The sequence below is a fragment of the Anolis carolinensis genome, chromosome 4, assembly GCF_035594765.1.
Source record: "Anolis carolinensis isolate JA03-04 chromosome 4, rAnoCar3.1.pri, whole genome shotgun sequence".
NCBI lineage: Eukaryota > Metazoa > Chordata > Lepidosauria > Squamata > Dactyloidae > Anolis > Anolis carolinensis.
This window is the reverse complement of record NC_085844.1, coordinates 199,060,492-199,077,309: the sequence shown is the minus strand read 5'-3', so window position 1 is coordinate 199,077,309 and position 16,818 is coordinate 199,060,492. Positions and strand designations below refer to the sequence as shown.

Genomic DNA, 16,818 nt, shown 5'->3' with positions numbered 1-16,818 from the left:
ATTCTCTCCTGACATTTCACCCACATCTATGGCAGGCATCCTCAGAGGATGTGAGGTATAGTGGAAACTGGAACATGGTCATACAGTATACATGGCCAGGCTGTATGGCCATGTATACTGGAACATGGCCATACAGCCTGGAAAACTCCTAGCAACTCAGATCAACTACCCTGTAATGGAATGGATGATAAGTGGGGCACCATCAAAGATTCATTTATTATTCATTTATTTACTTTATTTTTATCCCTCCTTCCTACTGATATAGGGATTCAAAGCAGCTAAAAATAAATATATCTGAAATCACATGAGCTAAATGTTTGCAGTTTGGTAAGTAACTGCATGGTAAAGATTCTCTATTATTTTAAATGGTGGCTCTTTCATTATTTCCAACTGTACAATCTTAGCTTTTGGAAGCAAAGACTTTCAAATCACAATTGTGTTTTTGCTTGGCTGCGTCATGTCTACTTTCCCCCTTTTGCCAGTAGGGCAATTTATAGAACTACTTACTTCCCAAAGGCAAAACACTCCAAAGAGACCAATTGCCCAGCCAGAGCAAAAGTGTCAGAGGGAAACTTGGCTTTAATGGTTGGGGCATATGGTCTAGAATCTGTGGAAAGGAAATTCAAAGGGGTTAAGAGCATTGAAACCATCCAAGGAGGACATATTCATACAGTGCTTTAATATAGAGTACATCTCAATCTTTAAACATATAAATCTGGAGTGTGTGCGTGTGTGTGTGCGTGTGTCTCTGTGTATGTGTGAGTGTGTGTGTGTATATGTATGTGTGTGTGTGTGTATGTATGTATGTATATGTATATGTGTGTGTATATATATGTGTGTGTGTGTGTGTGTGTGTGTGTTATATTAAGGTTGGAACCTATGTTCTCTTTTTAGGAAAGTTTCATAACCGGAGGTTCGATTGGTTAGCATCCCTCCTAAGGAGATCCTGGCTCATCTGCTATCAGCATCTCCTCATAGATGGAGCACAATGACCTTTTTTCCAATCCCACTCCTTTTCAAGTCTTGCAAACCTCTTCACCTTTGATCCCATAGAAGTGTATAAATCTTTCAAGGATGGCTGGCTGCAACCAGCAGGAGTGCAGTTTCCAAAGGATTTCAGCAGACTAGCTCATTTACAGATGACAGATGCTACTTCCTGGAACTACAGATCCTTTTTAGATGATGTATTTCAGACTCACACCTTTTTGCCAGGTCTATAGCTACAAAAAAGGGAATGAGGGCATTCCCTCCCATTAAATTTATCTGTAGTTCCTAAATTCCTAGCACTGCAAAGAGTGACACACAGAAAAATATTCACACCTAGAACTCTTACAATTCCCTTGTCAATTTTGTTGGACTCATTTCTTTGGATGTCTAAACTGAGGTGAGGAATAGAAAATATTTATAAGCACAAAAATAACAGTAGATGCCAAAAGTTAATGAATGACAGACTGTATTGAATATTATGTGTCTGCTGTTAAACGAATGATGTATAATAAATGTATTGAATTATGATAAAATAAAAAATGATTATAAAAATAAAATGAATTTCTAAATACTCAACTGAAGTTTTATATTATTGCAATGCTAGAAATGTGGGGACTGGAGGAGAATTTATTTGGGTCACAGAATTCATATTGATGGTACAATGCCTTCCTTTTGCCGCCCTGTAGCTACACCTTTGTCACAGCACAGACTCAGTCCTGAACACTTACTCTACTTCAATAAACCTTGAATGGACAGTTTTCATCCATCAATATCTCCCTAAGGCCTCTTCTACACTGACATTTAAAATCCAGATTATCTGCTTTGAACTAGATTATATGGCAGTCTAGACTAATATAATCTAGTTTAAAGCAGATAATGTGGATTATATGCTTTGATAACCAGGATTATATGGCAGTATAGAAGGGGGCTAAGTCTACTGTTGAACTGAACTGTATCCACAGCTGAATTGAGCCTGTTATCTCCCTCAGACATTTCTCACTCCTCTCTGAATTGTAATGACGATCCCTTCCTGGAATCAGAAGCCCCTTCACACTATATAGTGATGTTAGTATGAGTCCCTTTTAACTGCCATGGCAACATTCTATGAAATACTGAGTTTGTAGTTTAGGAATGAGCATTCCCTGCCTAAGAAAACCCTATGAAACGAATGGAGCTTCCATAAGGTAATAGGGAACCTGAGTTCGTGTATACAAATTGACACATTTAGAATTTTCAGCCATAAAAGCTATATTGCCTGACCAAGCCACAAACCCAGGATTTCATAGGCTGCAGCCCTGGCTGTTAAACTAGAACCATAGTGCTATAGTGTGAAAGGGAGCCAGTACAAAATATTATTTTACTGCTGAGGACCACATAAGTGCAAATGTAATGCAAGTTACAGAAAATATAATTCTATGTCCCACAACTTTATGATAGCTCTGAAATGCTGCCTGGTAAATGTCAGACTACATCAGAGTCAAAACAATAGTCCAAATAATTTTATTTGGTTGTATGCCTTGCTCACATATAAAGCAGAGGATGGAGGCAAGACAGTCCTCCTTCCCTCCCAATGAAACTAAACATGGGGGCAAGAGAAGGGAATCCATATTCTCCTCTACCTCCATGCAATGCTATGATCCGCTGCTTCAAGCAATCTTTTCTTCAGCATGGCTCACTCACTGTAATACAGGTGGACTGGGAGAAAAGATTCAAATCATAGCAAGAGAAGACAGAAAAGGGAAGATTGCTTTGCTCACTGCATCCATGTGCTGGATCAAATGATGTAAAGAACAACCCTAGAGTTTCCCATCAATGCTTTGTATATGAATGGGGAAAAACACAACATCTTCCTGTGCATCACAAAAATTCTGCAGAGGCCCTTGACCTTCTGTGAAGCACATTCAAGGACCTGGGAAGGAAAGGAAATCTTCTTGGTTCAGTTGCATGCTTCTAATTCTGGGTCGAAGCCACCATTTGGTATCAGTGACTTTCTTCTTTTCCATCCTTTTTTGTCCCAATTATTGGGTCCATTACTCTATTCTATGATACCAGAGATGTGATTAAAACTTTCTTGTTAGGATTACACAACACGCTCTAACATGTCTAAGCTAGTTCATCGATTTTGTTTGGCATCTATAAAATGCTCAGTGATCTTCCTGCTTTGGTGATGTCAGGCGGAATAGAAGACCAGATTTATTCAGCCTCTTGTGGACCACCAGTAAGATACATTTAGTCTGATGGGTACTGGGTAGTGCAGCCTGCTTTATAAATGCCTCCTGATAGTGACGGCTGGGTTGGTGGGATGTATTGTCCCCCAGGAGGCCTTGAAGGGCTGCATGATCCCCTACACCCCCTTCACAAGGAAATTAATTTTATTGGCCCAAATGTCATCTAGGGGGCATGAATATTATTTGTGCTAGGTTTTGAGCCCCCTGTATTATTTTAGGTCTGGAGCAGTGTGTGTGTGTGTGTGTGTGTTTGTATTAGAAGAGACTCAGAAGCAAGTTCCAGTTCATTTCATGTTTGTTTTACATGACTTCTCCTTGGTGTCAAATGACTGGAATCTCCCAAAAAGGTGATGAAATTTCTCCCCAGGTCCTTAGAGAAAATTAAAAATAAGGAAAGAATCATCCACGTAAATAATAGGCAACTACAAAACTTGCTGTGAGAGTTGCATGTTGCCCACAAGCTACACTTCCATATTCTTGAATTAGGACATTGTGTGTTGTATTGATTTCTATTCCTTATGTACTGACCTTCTCTGACAAGGCTGAGCTGAGAAGATGTGCTAAAAACACTCTTTTTAAAAGAGTCAATGTGGCCAGTGGCAAAGCAGGAGTAGTTGCCAAGGTCAGAGGCCTCTGTTTTAGCAATGTAAAGGTTTCCTGTTGCCTGTGAGATGAAGCGTCTTCTGTCTGTTGAGATGAAATTGGGGAAGTCATTCACAAACCAGCGGTATTCAATACCTGTATAAAAATGGACAGTGTGAGACACTGATGGTTCAAATGTCATAGTGACACTAGATGTTTAACCCTAGCAATTATTTCCAAGGCTGGGTAATAACCATGTCTAGGTGCTGCCCATTAATTTAGCACTTATAGCTGCATATACTTTACTGCCTTAACAGGGTGTAAATTCCCTAAAGTCAACAGATCCTGTCTGATCTTGGAAGCTAATAAGGGTCAGCCCTGGTTAATACTTGGATGGGAGACTGTCAATGAATACCAAGTGCTGTAGGATATATTTCAAGAGAATGGATTAACAAAACTGCCTACAAGTGTTGCCAAAGGCTTTCATGGCCAGAATCACAGGGTTGTTCTGTGTGTTTCCGGGCTGTATGGCCATGTTCCAGAAGCATTCTCTCCTAATGTTTTACCCACATCTATGGCAGGCATCCTCAGAGGTTGTGCGGTCACAACCTCTAAGGATGCCTGTCATAGATGTGGGCGAAACGTCAGGAGAGAATGCTTCTGGAACATGGTCATACAGCCCGGAAAACCCACAACAACTCTGCCTACAAGTATTTCTTGCCTTAAAAAAACCAATGAAATTATTAACATTACCAAAAGTTAACAGGTAACTTGAATACACATATGCACATGCTTCACTGCCTTATAATCAAAGAGTCAAAAATAATATGTGTTGTTAATAATAATAATATCTATAAGGAAAGCTCCCACAACGTTCCTTTGTAGTGAGTGCCAGTTCCTTCAAATTACTAAATGAATCCGGCTACTAGTTCTTTGCTCTGATATGTTATATGTTATCCCTAGCTACAACTATTGTTGTAGTGTGTCTTCAAATCTTTTCCAATTTATGGCAAACCTGTCACTGGGTTTTCTGGAGAAGAGAATGTGTGACTCCTCCAAGGGTTTCCATGGCCAAGTGGGAGACTGAACCCTGGTTTCCAAAGTCACAAGCTACTCAATCCACTACATAACACTTTAATAACTCCATGGCTTTCAACTAGAGGCTCTCAGAATTTTCCTTGACAGAAATCTTTCCTTTCTTCATGCCCATTTCAGTTCTGCTCCTCTGCATTCAGTGCAGTCACCTAATATTTATGAAGCTCTTTGATTATCAAAACCAATGTGTTGGAAATTAGAGGTGAACTTACATTATGTCACTGAAATATTCAAATACACATTTGCCTAACTAAAGAACATGAATAAGTGTAATTGCTCTGGGTACTTAATGTTTCTGACAGATAGAACTTAGAACTTCTAATTAGAACCCATTTTCATATTTCATGAAAAAATTCACCGCTTCATAATTCAGGCAGGTCCCTAAATCACAGGCACTTTGATATGAACAGGGCAATTTATGCTTTTCAGAATTGCTGTCATTTCAACTGTCAACACAAAAGAACATGATAAGTCCTTTTTACATCTGATCTATATTTCCATGGTTATCACTACAATTGTAACAATCAGATACATATAATTTTAAAGCAAAAAAGCAATGAAATTAAAATAGTTTTAAGTTTCCTTATTCTTTCTGATTTATTTTCTTATGAAGAAGACATATTTTATAATTTTATAGCTAAAGGATATAGTTACAATACAAATCCCATGATGTTATTTCATCAAATTGTGAGAGTATAAAATGTACTCTGTTCTTTCTTTAGAGAGAATCCATCTGTTTATCAATTTCTGCCTTATCGTGTCCATTTCTGCTCTATTAAAAGGCTTACTTAACCATATCCTTGTAGAAAGAAAGTGGGCTTGTTTCCACTATTTTGCAAGGACAATGGATTAGGCAATTAAAAAACAGGGACTATAATGCAACAGAAACTGCTTTATCTAAATTATTGAACAAATCCATACAAAGGATCATATCAACATATATTACTCCAAATATCACTCCCCAAATACTGGCAGAGCACTTCCAACCATGCATTTTTAATGTATGGTTGTTTTCTCACCAGGAAAATGTGGTGGTGGACTGCAAGTAAACATCACTCCCCAGCCTTCGGTACCCCTCACTGGATCTCGTTCTTCTGTAGAGAATTCCTGCAAAACTGAACACAAAAAATGAATAGAGATGATCACAGATGAACAATGAGAGCCAGAATATCTTAGAAATTAAATTCCTTCCATATGGAGGAAACTAAGCTTTTTATTGTTCACAATACCCTCTAACCATATCAAAGGAAAATTAAATTGCAAAAATAACAACAGATGGTACCAGGAACAGTTTGTTTTGAAAGACATAGATTTTTACCCACTTATTTTTTCAAATGTAGGGTTTGCCAGTTTGGTCTTAAACAGGCCTTTAAATAGATTTAACATATTTTTAAAACCAACAAAAACAGGGAGAAGCTACTTGTTTTTATGGGTTTAAAAAATCCCAGTGTGAATCCATTAAAACATCAAAACATCCACAAACATTAAATGTAGAGAAAGCTAAAATGAATGAAAAGAATTCAAGAGCCATGTGTGGTATGAGACATGCTATCTTTCTAAAATTCTAAATATTTTTAAAGTTTGTAATCAATTGTTCTGACATACAGTCTACCAAATGGGTGTGACCACCAAGAAAGATATCCATATTATACGTCATCCAATGATCAAGCCAGGGATGGTTGGTGAATGTAGGGAATACTTTTGCCTCCCTAGGTCACGTTGTGCACTACATCCCCTCCAAAAGTTTATTTTTCCACATTTTTCTCAAGATTGGAAATAACAAGAAAATCACCCCCTGTTTTGAAAAAGCTGCAGAAAAAGTCATTCTCCAGCTCAATTTTTCTGAGAGAGATAGGTGCATTGCATCTCCCGTAGGCACCATGAACCAGCAGTTCATCTTTATTAAACACAAAGGTCTCTCAAAGCAGGTCCATGTGCCCTTGTGTTACCAATTCTTCAACTAAGCAAATGAAAGCTAATTTATGGGAGAAGACAACTGCTAAAGAAATCTGGACTTTCAACATTTAGTTCTTTAAAAGATTAAGACCATGACATTTAATTTGTCCTGGAAAGCAACTGTAACCAAGTTTCTTCTAAATGAGGAAGGTACAAAATTCAAACATTAGTAATTAAATAGCTGCTCCCTCACCCAAAATAGCCACTTTATGGAACAATTTAAGTTCCTGAACATTCTCAGCAGATTCAAAGAATGATGGCCTCAATACAGTGCAAGCGAATTGCATAGCTCATCAAACTAATGTCTACCTTTAATATCACGGTTGAGACCATGCCAAGACGGTGCTTTTAAAAGATAAAAACACTTAAAGGGGGAGGGGGATTCTCAAAAAATTCTGGTTAAGACTGGAGCTCTCACTGGACCCCCACATTTAAAAAGAGAATTGCCACTTTTAGTTCATGCTGGTTTCCAGTATTTGTCCATCCCACTCTAAATACACATCCCAAACTGCTGAATGAGTTGGGGCTACCTCACTGCTTGAGATGACATTATTCCATCTTAGAGACATTTATCCAGAATGTCTGTACCCCTTGTCCTTTCTTTATTGCAGGGAGGTGGTATGTGTCTTCTTCCTCAAGCAGTGTCCTCCTTGTTTGCTTCTGTTGTCCACAGCCAAAATTCAATACAAAGTTAACCATGGCTAAGCTCCACTCACTTCAATGGACTTAGCCATTCCAATTTGTGAAATGGAATTAGTCACTTATCTCCAGAGGATCCTTTTGAGCCAATTAAAAAAATAATAACTTCAGCCTGATATCTTGTGGTCCTCATCTTCTTCCTGTTATTCCACTGCTCTGCTCAACTGCAACTGAATACTTAGACCGGTGCTTCATTTTTACCTTGGCAGTTTTAGCTTCTGGCCAGATTGGCTGTATTATGAATGCTTACTTGGGGAGAAGAAGGTATTGCAGAATCTAACACAGACTTTGTTTCGCTGCTCTACCTGCTGTGAATTAACTCTGGAAAATCTAGTCAAGACCAGACAGGTGACTTACAGCCAAAGCGAACATAAGCTTCTCTGCTGACTACTGTGCCCACAGAGTTGGATGCCACACACTGGTAGAATCCAGCATCTTTGAGTTTCACTGGGTTGCTTATCACTAGGTTGCCCCCATTCAACCTGTAACGGGAATTTGTCTCGATTTTGATCTCTGTGCCATTCAGCTTCCATCTGCAGAGACAATAGGGGGTGGTCAGGGGGGAACAGAACAGAGTAAGCACAGCTGCACATGAACATTGGTCTGAATAGAACCATACACTGGCATCTATGATGCACACAAATTCTCAATAGGATCTATTGTAGGACATTGACTGAATAGTGAATACCGCTTCTGTAGTTACAAAAGCAACCTAGTAATGAGGATAGGAAACTGCTGTACAATACATAATACCAAAGAAGTTCCTCATTTCAAAGATTAGTTAGATTGCAAGGATTATTCCAAAAGATAAGATCCTTTAGATTGTATCTTCTCACACTAGCAAATCACTCACCAGGATTGCCTTCTACAGCCAGGACTGGGATTGGTTCTTGGTAGCATACATTGGATGAGTAGGATCTCTGGGCTCATCTACACTTGTATTATAATCCTGGCCTCACCCTGATTTAGTTCTTGGCTGTCCCCATAACGTTTCTCTACTTCCAGCAAGTATTGTAGTATAAACCAAAGGAATCCAGGTTAATTCCATTTTAAGAAAAGTCAGGGGATTCTCTCTAGTTTGCTTGAAATTCTAAAGTGACTTTGCAACTGTGGACAGCAGGACTGGGTCCAATTCGGACTGGTGTCACAACAAACCCCATAGGATGGGGTTACAGCAGTTAGTGTTACCATGTGGATGGAAGGATAGTTTCTCAATGCAGGATTCCTGTGTTAGCCTTCTGAATGAGGCTCTCTCAGCTTGCTCCTTGATTCCTGCCAGAACTGGGAAGTAATTAGTTACTAACTAATTCTCTATAAGAATTTACATTCCCCCACAATTAAGGCATGGCTAAGTTATATTACAATATCAACTCTGGGTTGCTGTGTGTCTTTCGGGCTGTATGGCCATGTTCCAGAAGCCTTCTCTCCTGAAGTTTCACCCACATCTGTGGCAGGCATCCTCAGAAGTTGTGAGGTATATCAACTCAAACAGGGATAACTTCATTCTTTTGTGAAGTAATAGTAATGCTAGGTTTATTGTAGTGGTTCTTGGCCTCACTAAACAGGAGGGGAAAATGTCACATAGTTCAAATTCTGTCATATGCTGCTGTTTCTGAACCTTTGAGGGTATTGAGGTGACACAGAGGCAGACATGAGGAATGCATGTTTTGAACCACATATCCATAACATGTAGTTTTCAGATTTTTAGAAATTTAACTATTCACTATTTTTGAGAAAATAATTCAAATTGCTTTTAAAAATGTTAAAATTTGCTTTCCAGTCTCTGGTTTTTATGGATGACCCAGGAACTCTGCAGATTCTCATGGTCCAAATTTTTATGAAACCAATCTCTGCAAAACCAAACTCTACTTTACCTCCTACTCTTGTTCTAAACTGCTAGCTATGGAATTGCTCACTCCGAGTTGCTTGAAACTGAACCATAGGCAGCACCCTTAAAATATGATATGACTCATTTACATGGGAGTGAGCCACACTGATCTCGAATCACCGTTACTACATATAGAACTAACTGAATTATATGTTAAAAACATTTTAAACAGCATTAATGTTGACTAGAAGAGTTAAGCAGAAATGTATGCTTATTTTATTCTACAATGCAACAATGAATAATTTCAAAAGCTTTCTCCTTTCAGGCCAAATTACTATGGTTTTTGCACACTGTTGGTACAGTTTTTGACATTTTTTTACTTTTGAAAGCAAAAATCAATTGCACTAAAACTTGTTTCTTCTGCAAAGGGGCCAATTTTATAAAGAATATAGTGTTATGCACAATTATCTTTTTTATACAAAAATTGTCCTTTTGTTACTCTCCCCTAGAATAAAACAACTGAATCAACTAAATGTACCTACATGTTGACTCATCGTTCGGTAACCGATTGTGTGGGTCTACTCTAGTTGTGACAAACTGACAGAATTCCATGTGGGTTTTTTCCTCCACATGAATAGATTATACCCCATCCCCCATGCAACAAATCTCACAGAGTTTAACCATATTCTTGATAGTACACATTAGCTATTTTTGAGAAAATAATACACTATAGAATTAATACATTTCTATACCAGTTTAACTACCATGTGTCAATGCTATGGAATCATGGGAATTGCAGTTTTACAAGATTTTCACCATTATCTGCCAAAGAATGATGGTGCCTCACCAAACTAGAAGTTCCAGAAATCCATAGCATTGAGACATGGCTGTTAAAATGGTGTCTAATTCTAAATTCTAAAGCACTAATTCTAAAATGTGGATACATCCCGAGACATATTTTCTTGTTAAGCATACCTGTGAGTATTCTTTATACCCAGAACATGTCTAAGTTTTCTATTTAATTCAGTAGGCCATAAAATATGTACATTTGGACTCATAATTGGCAGTGTAAGATCAAATGTGTTGTTAGAGCAAAAATGAACAAAGAGATATCACATCACAGTAACATGAGTCCTGAGACACTAGTAGCATTAAGTAAACAGCACCTGTAGGTTGCAGGAGGGCTGGCTCGTGCTTGACATGTCAACAATATTTGTTCCTCTGATGATCCTTCTGGAAACAGGGTGTTGCGTGGTTGTTCTTCAAATACTGGTCCATAATTCCTCACAGTGCTCTCTGCTGGCCACCATACTGCATAAGAAGGTGAAAGGATACAGAAAAGGAGTAGTGGCACTTTGTTAAATGACAGTTATTTTCTACTCACCAGTAGTTACTTAGTATCCTTTATAAAACAGAAAAAGGAGCTGTGACTCTCAGAATCTTGCATAATTGTAAGCCATTTATCATGAAATTATAGAACTGTTGAGTTGAATTGAGGGGCACCTAGTCCCTTGATACTGCTAATGTAAGATAAGTAGAAAGGTCATGATCATCCAACTCTGTTTAGAAGCTCAAATGAAGGAAAGTGTTTCATCATCTTTCCAGGTCCTTTATGACTTTATATATTTTATATCCAAATATATAACTTTAGCTGCCATTATTTACCCATTTGTTATGTTTATATACATATTTACTCCAATGAGTTTGAAACAGCACACAGAGCTCTTCCCCTGTATCTTTCTTTATAGCATCTCTGTGAATTTGGTCAAGCCCAGAGAGGGTGACCTGTTTAAAGTAATCCAGGGGATTTCATAGCTTACCAGAGACTTCAACCTGGATCTCCCAAACTCAGTCCATCCACTACACAAATTCGACAGTGGTCTTCCTATTTCTTTACCTTTTCACCTTTGAGGTTAACACAGCAACTGCCTTTTACTGAAATTCCATGGAACGACACCAGTCTTAAAACAGTCCTCTGAACTGTGCATAACACCAAGGTGAATAAGCTTGGAATGTTGCCCAGGTGGCAGGTCCCTCCTCAATAGATGGTGCCTACCTTTTAAATGTGCAAAAACAAGATGCAAGAGCTGCCACAACACACTCGGCTCTTGCCCAGATTATTTTACTCAATACATCATGCCCTTCAACATCCACACTTTTAACCAAATATGTAACTTTTTTTCATGTCAGGAGTGACTTGAGAAGCTGCATTTATCGATTTTGATTTAACCAACCCATTTGAATAGCAATGGATGGACAAAACGTCAAGAATTAATAAACAAAGCCGTATAACATTCTAGAATTTTGGGGTGGTTTTCTACCCTTGTTTGATAGAAGGGCCAAAATAATTTTCAATCATCAGCTACCCTCTGGTCTAAGGAAAGCGCAAACCACAAATTCTCTGGTTTTGAATCAGTGATCCCCTTTTTTCTTGACCTGTCTACTCAAATTCCCTGATTCTTCTGATCCTTGCTGATTAGTTTCATCTTTACCAAAGCTGCTCTCTCCTGTTGCCCTCCTTCATCTCCTGCTCTTTCTGGGCTGGTATTTTTGTGCAACTTGCTCCCTGAAACTCTGGGTTCTGAGTCTGCACTCCCCTTCTTTCTTGACCTACCTGCCTACTCCGATTCCCCAGTTCTCTTGCATCCCTGCTAATTCATTTCATCCCCGTCAGAGCTGCTCCTCTCCTGTTGCCCTCTTCTCTTTTGCTCTTTCTCAGCTGCCTAACCACAATGAAAGTAGGCAGGCAGGTCAAGAACGAAACAGAGTGTAGAGCCCAGAGAGTTCAGGGAAGAAGATATGAAAAAACCCCTGCTGAAAAAGAGTGTCAGATGAGGGAGTGGCAAGAGAGAAGCAACCTTGGTGGGGAAGGAACAAATTAGAGAAGAGAATAGTCATAATTATCGCAGTTAAAGTGCATGACTTTAGGGCTTAGCACTCAAGGAAAATTCTACTCTGTTCTACCCTTCTCAATGTGGAACCTTTCAAACACTTGTAAGAATTGCATAGTTTTAGCTTTGCCTTGGAGAGTTGCGTTGCATTCCAACTGTGAAGCTTTTAAGGTTGAACAGGGTTGATAAAGTTCTGCCGTTTACTTGTGCTGAGACAAAAAAAGTTTCTACAAGTTATGGAAATTTTCCAAGCATATGTTTGTTTACTGCACTGTTTCCTAAATTACCAAACACTATTCCACCCTTAAAAAGTAAATATATATGGACCTTGAATTTGACTGAATTTCATAGGGTTTTCTTAGGCAAGGAATACTCAGAGGTTGTTTTGCCAGTTCTTTCTTCTGAAATATAGTCTACAGCACTAGTATTTGTTCCCATACTTTGTATTTAATTGGATAATGAGAGAAAGATAGTATATAAATCAAATAAAGAAAACAAACAAACTTGTAAACTTCCAGAAGCTTTTGGACTGTAATGTCCATCACCCCTTACCACTGAATATGCTAGCTAGAAGTGTTAGGGAATTTGAGTTGAAGAAATACACTATGTGTTTTCCATTCCTTCAGTAAAGCAATACATACATTAATCATTTTATCCATAGTCACACCTGCAGAGACAAATGCCAGTATTCAAAGAACCAGGGAACCGGATGCCAATAAGCTCCTCTCTCTGTTTCTTATATACTAGACCCCTATGTCACAGATTAAAAGGCAAGTTGTAACATGGAGCTAGAGTTCTTTGTTCAAAGACAGTGGAATTCTATTGTGTTTGCTTGCTACTACTTCAAAGTCCTAAAGCAGCTTGGGATCTTCTTTCATCTGAATCTGACCATTCTTAAGACCATGCCGTTCCTGTATGTATCATCAAAATGCAGTGGAAATATGTATTAGTGGCACAAAGGTATTGTTTAAAATGAATTGTAAAGGGAAAATGTTAGTATAATATCTATAATCACGATCTAGCAAGTTGAAAGTGACATACAGCCCTTGGGGGGTGGGAAGTTTATTGTAGTTATTGTATATTTAATATGTTAGCTGTGGAGTATGAATTAGACTTGTGCAATCATATAGAATCTCTATTCATTTCTGTTTGTTTCATTTGTAAGGCCCCTGTTTTGGTTTATGAGAACCTTCTGAAAAGGGGTGCCTTTCCAAATGGGTGTTTTTGTTTTGCATCTGAAAATATGAAATTTTTCAGTCCATTGGCGGCAATGGGTGGGCTTTGCCAGGCTCACTTTCCCCTCAGTTTTAGGGCTAGAGGGGTGAAAAATGTCACACAAGGAGGGCACATCTACCACTCTTAGCCTGCTAAGTTTTATAACATTTGGATCATCTCCCAATTTTTAGGGATTTTTTTTCTTTCTATAAATAAAATCTCCTTAAAAACATTCCCTTTTTCCAGACCTGCCCTCTAACTTCTCCAGGAGCAGCAGCAGAAGGGCACCATTCCTTCCTGCCAAATGTCAAAGAGGTCCATGAGGTCACAAATAATCAGAAATGACAGAGTGATTGAACAACCACAACAACATGGGCTGAAGTGCCATGTGGTCCAAAAGGCAGGCAAGGAAACAGAACCTTCTCTGGCTTTCTTCCGTACTGAGCTTATTTTCATTCTGGGGGAGGGGTTCCCATTTTGTGCTCCCCAAACAAAAGGAACAAAAGAACGAATGAAATGGGAGAAATGGGTACCGCACACATGTCTAGTATGTATATCTATGTATTTTTATAACTGTGATATTCAGTTTTGTGTGTTATTTTTTCTTTTTGCACACCCATAATGTAGTTTATCTACTTTAGAATATGTGAAATAAAAATTATTTTAAAAAGAAGTACATTTAGTGGCAATGCATGGTCACTCTATTCTTCTCTTCAAACAAGCATATAGTTTCATCACTGCTTAAGTTTATTAACTGACCTTTTTGTGATTTTTTAAATTTTACTACTCCTTTGAGCATTTTCTTAATGTGATTAGTTTTGTTCATGCTTTGTATTAAAAGGAGCAGCTCCCTTCCTTGGTGGGGGGAATGTAGGATACAGATTTCCGAAATAATGAATATCAAGTCTTTCTCCTTCCTTGCATGATACGATATAACCCTGTTTAAAATATGTTGGTCTTATGAACATAATATTTTATGCAAGAGTAACTTCCAGCTGGGGAAAGACCAGCAGGACAAAAGCACTCAGGCTCACCAGCCCTTGACCTGCAGAGATCTTGTTTCATCTCTGGGCTACTGCCTTTGAGATTATGCACAAGGAAAGGGGTGTGTGCATGACAGCCCAAACCCCAGTTTAGCAGCTGCTTCAACATTAGCCAATTAAAGATAACATTTACTCCCCCCCCCCAGACTTCCTATTAATCCAGTTTCTTTATTATGTGCACTCAGCAGAGATTGAATGACATTAGATTATACAAATTGAGTATCCCTTATTCAGAATTCAAAAATTCCAAATACTCCAAAATCCAAAATTATCTACAATGAGTTGCTAAGATAGTGACATCTTTGATTTCTGATGGTTCAATGTACTCAAACTTGGTTTCATGCTCAAAATTATTAAAAATGTTGTGTATACAGTCACCTTCAATTTATATATAAAAGGTTTATATGAAATATCAATAAATTCCACATTTATACTTGGATCCCATTTCCAAGGTATCTCATTATGCATATGTAGATATTCCAAAATTCCTCAAAATCAAAAGTACCAAACACTTCTGGCCACAAGCACTTTGGATAAGGGATCCTCAACCTGTACCCTTAATTATTAAAACATGGAAATTTAATTCCTGGTTTGGAAGAAAGGATTTTCTCTCCTTATTGGTGCAAGCTCCATAATATTGCTGCTGGAGGCAGTAGGTCTGGGTAAAACAGTGGCAGCATTAGAAAGAACCATTTGCATCACAGACCAAAAGAATAAACTATGTTCCTCTATAATTTTATGTACAAAAACATTTTGGATTGCCAGTTGACTTTTCTTTTTTTTAATTATTTTTGTTAAATTTTCATAAATTTAACAAACAACTAAAATTTAACCCCCACTTTAAAGAAAGAATAAAATAATAAAAATAGAAAAATAATTAACACATTAAAAACTCACAGCTGACTTTTCCCCAAACAAAGGCAACTATTAAATGATTACATATACATTTTGTTCTACTTAACTGAATTTCAGCTTCTCTTAAATATAAACCAATATATTTAAATTTAATGCATAACCATGATAAATATTATTTCTTCATAGCAGAAGGATCATGCAGGTTCAGGCAATGTAGCAAGTTGCAAAACATCCCTTTTTTTCTTCCAGCGCTTTACTGCTGCTTTTTGGCACCCAAGGCTTATGCTCCAAGACAGGGCTTGACCAGAATATTAGATGAAAGGGGAGTGTTGTGAAACACCCTGGAAGTTCGAAATGAAGTGACTTGTGCTTGAAATGCGCTTCAGTTCTACGGACTTACTGATTCTTGACAATTCTATTCCTATCATTTGTATGTTAGAAAAAATATTTAATTTTATTTTTAAAAAAACCCAATGGGGAAAATGTGTATTTATGTAAGACAGATCTGTATGATGGTAATCATTATGTGCATTTTTAAAAAGAGGTGGAAAACCTTTCTTTCCTCTGATGTATATGTGACATTCATCTGCAAAGCTAGGGGTACACAACTATGCCTAATACAAACAAACTTTATACACACTGCCATTACACTCTCCCCTTTATATACTCAACATCTCATACATCTTCTCATCATGGTTTCAATCTTCCCTCTGTGTTTGCTGAAGTCTAGGAATCACCGGAGGGTTTGGCGTGAAACTTTCCCTTAACCTCCAATAATTCCCAGCAAGAGTGCCTTTTCTTTCCACCACTAAAGCAGCAATCTTGCATGCAGCGAAAATACTGTAAGTCACTGGATGAGCCCAAAACTAAGGACAGTAAGTGAGTCTCATGGCAGTGGGGCAGTGAAGATGTCCAATGTACAGAGAGAGTCCTAGTTTCTTAATAGATTAAGTACCATGAACAGCTTCTTTCTTGGCAGGCAAGTGAAGTTTTATGTCCAGGCATTCAGAACCGCAGCTATCACATCAAGATTTGTCCTGAGTGAGTGCATCTACCTACATATATGTAAGAAAATAAATTGGTTGTCTACACAGAGTATACATATATGTTGATGTGGGCCTTCTAGACAGCACCAGCTTCTACATTCTGTCCTTTGTTGCATTTTGGTAACATATGCATATCCATGCATCCCTTGTGTTGATCATAAAATATTGCAGGATTAATTAAAATAATGGCAAGACCCTCTCTTCCCTGTTAAGCCTAGAAAGAGGAGTGCTTATCCTGTCTCAGCTGGAAATGGCTTTGTCCTTGACACTGATGGAGCAACAAAACAATAAGGATGCAATATTGGCTTAAGAAGATTGTCATCTGCTAATGACATTCCAATAGCTAAAAGCAGATGTACTTAAGGCTCAGCATCATGACAAGGAGAGGAGAGT

At 38.1% G+C, this 16,818-nt stretch overlaps 1 protein-coding gene across 8 annotated transcripts in view; it reads right to left on the bottom strand.

The window, feature by feature from the left end:
- cntn2 (contactin 2) overlaps positions 1-16,818 on the bottom strand; it is an 84,891-nt gene that overhangs the window by 26,413 nt on the left and 41,660 nt on the right. For 7 of the 8 annotated variants that reach the window (XM_062978561.1, XM_062978564.1, XM_062978562.1 and 4 more), the window contains 5 exons: positions 10,542-10,686; positions 7,905-8,080; positions 5,912-6,007; positions 3,744-3,953; positions 508-607 (listed from right to left, as the gene is read on the bottom strand). In XM_062978561.1, coding sequence (XP_062834631.1) covers positions 508-607; positions 3,744-3,953; positions 5,912-6,007; positions 7,905-8,080; positions 10,542-10,686 — 727 coding nt within the window. The remainder of the gene's footprint in view (positions 1-507; positions 608-3,743; positions 3,954-5,911; positions 6,008-7,904; positions 8,081-10,541; positions 10,687-16,818) is intronic. The other variant, XM_062978565.1, reaches the window with a different exon arrangement.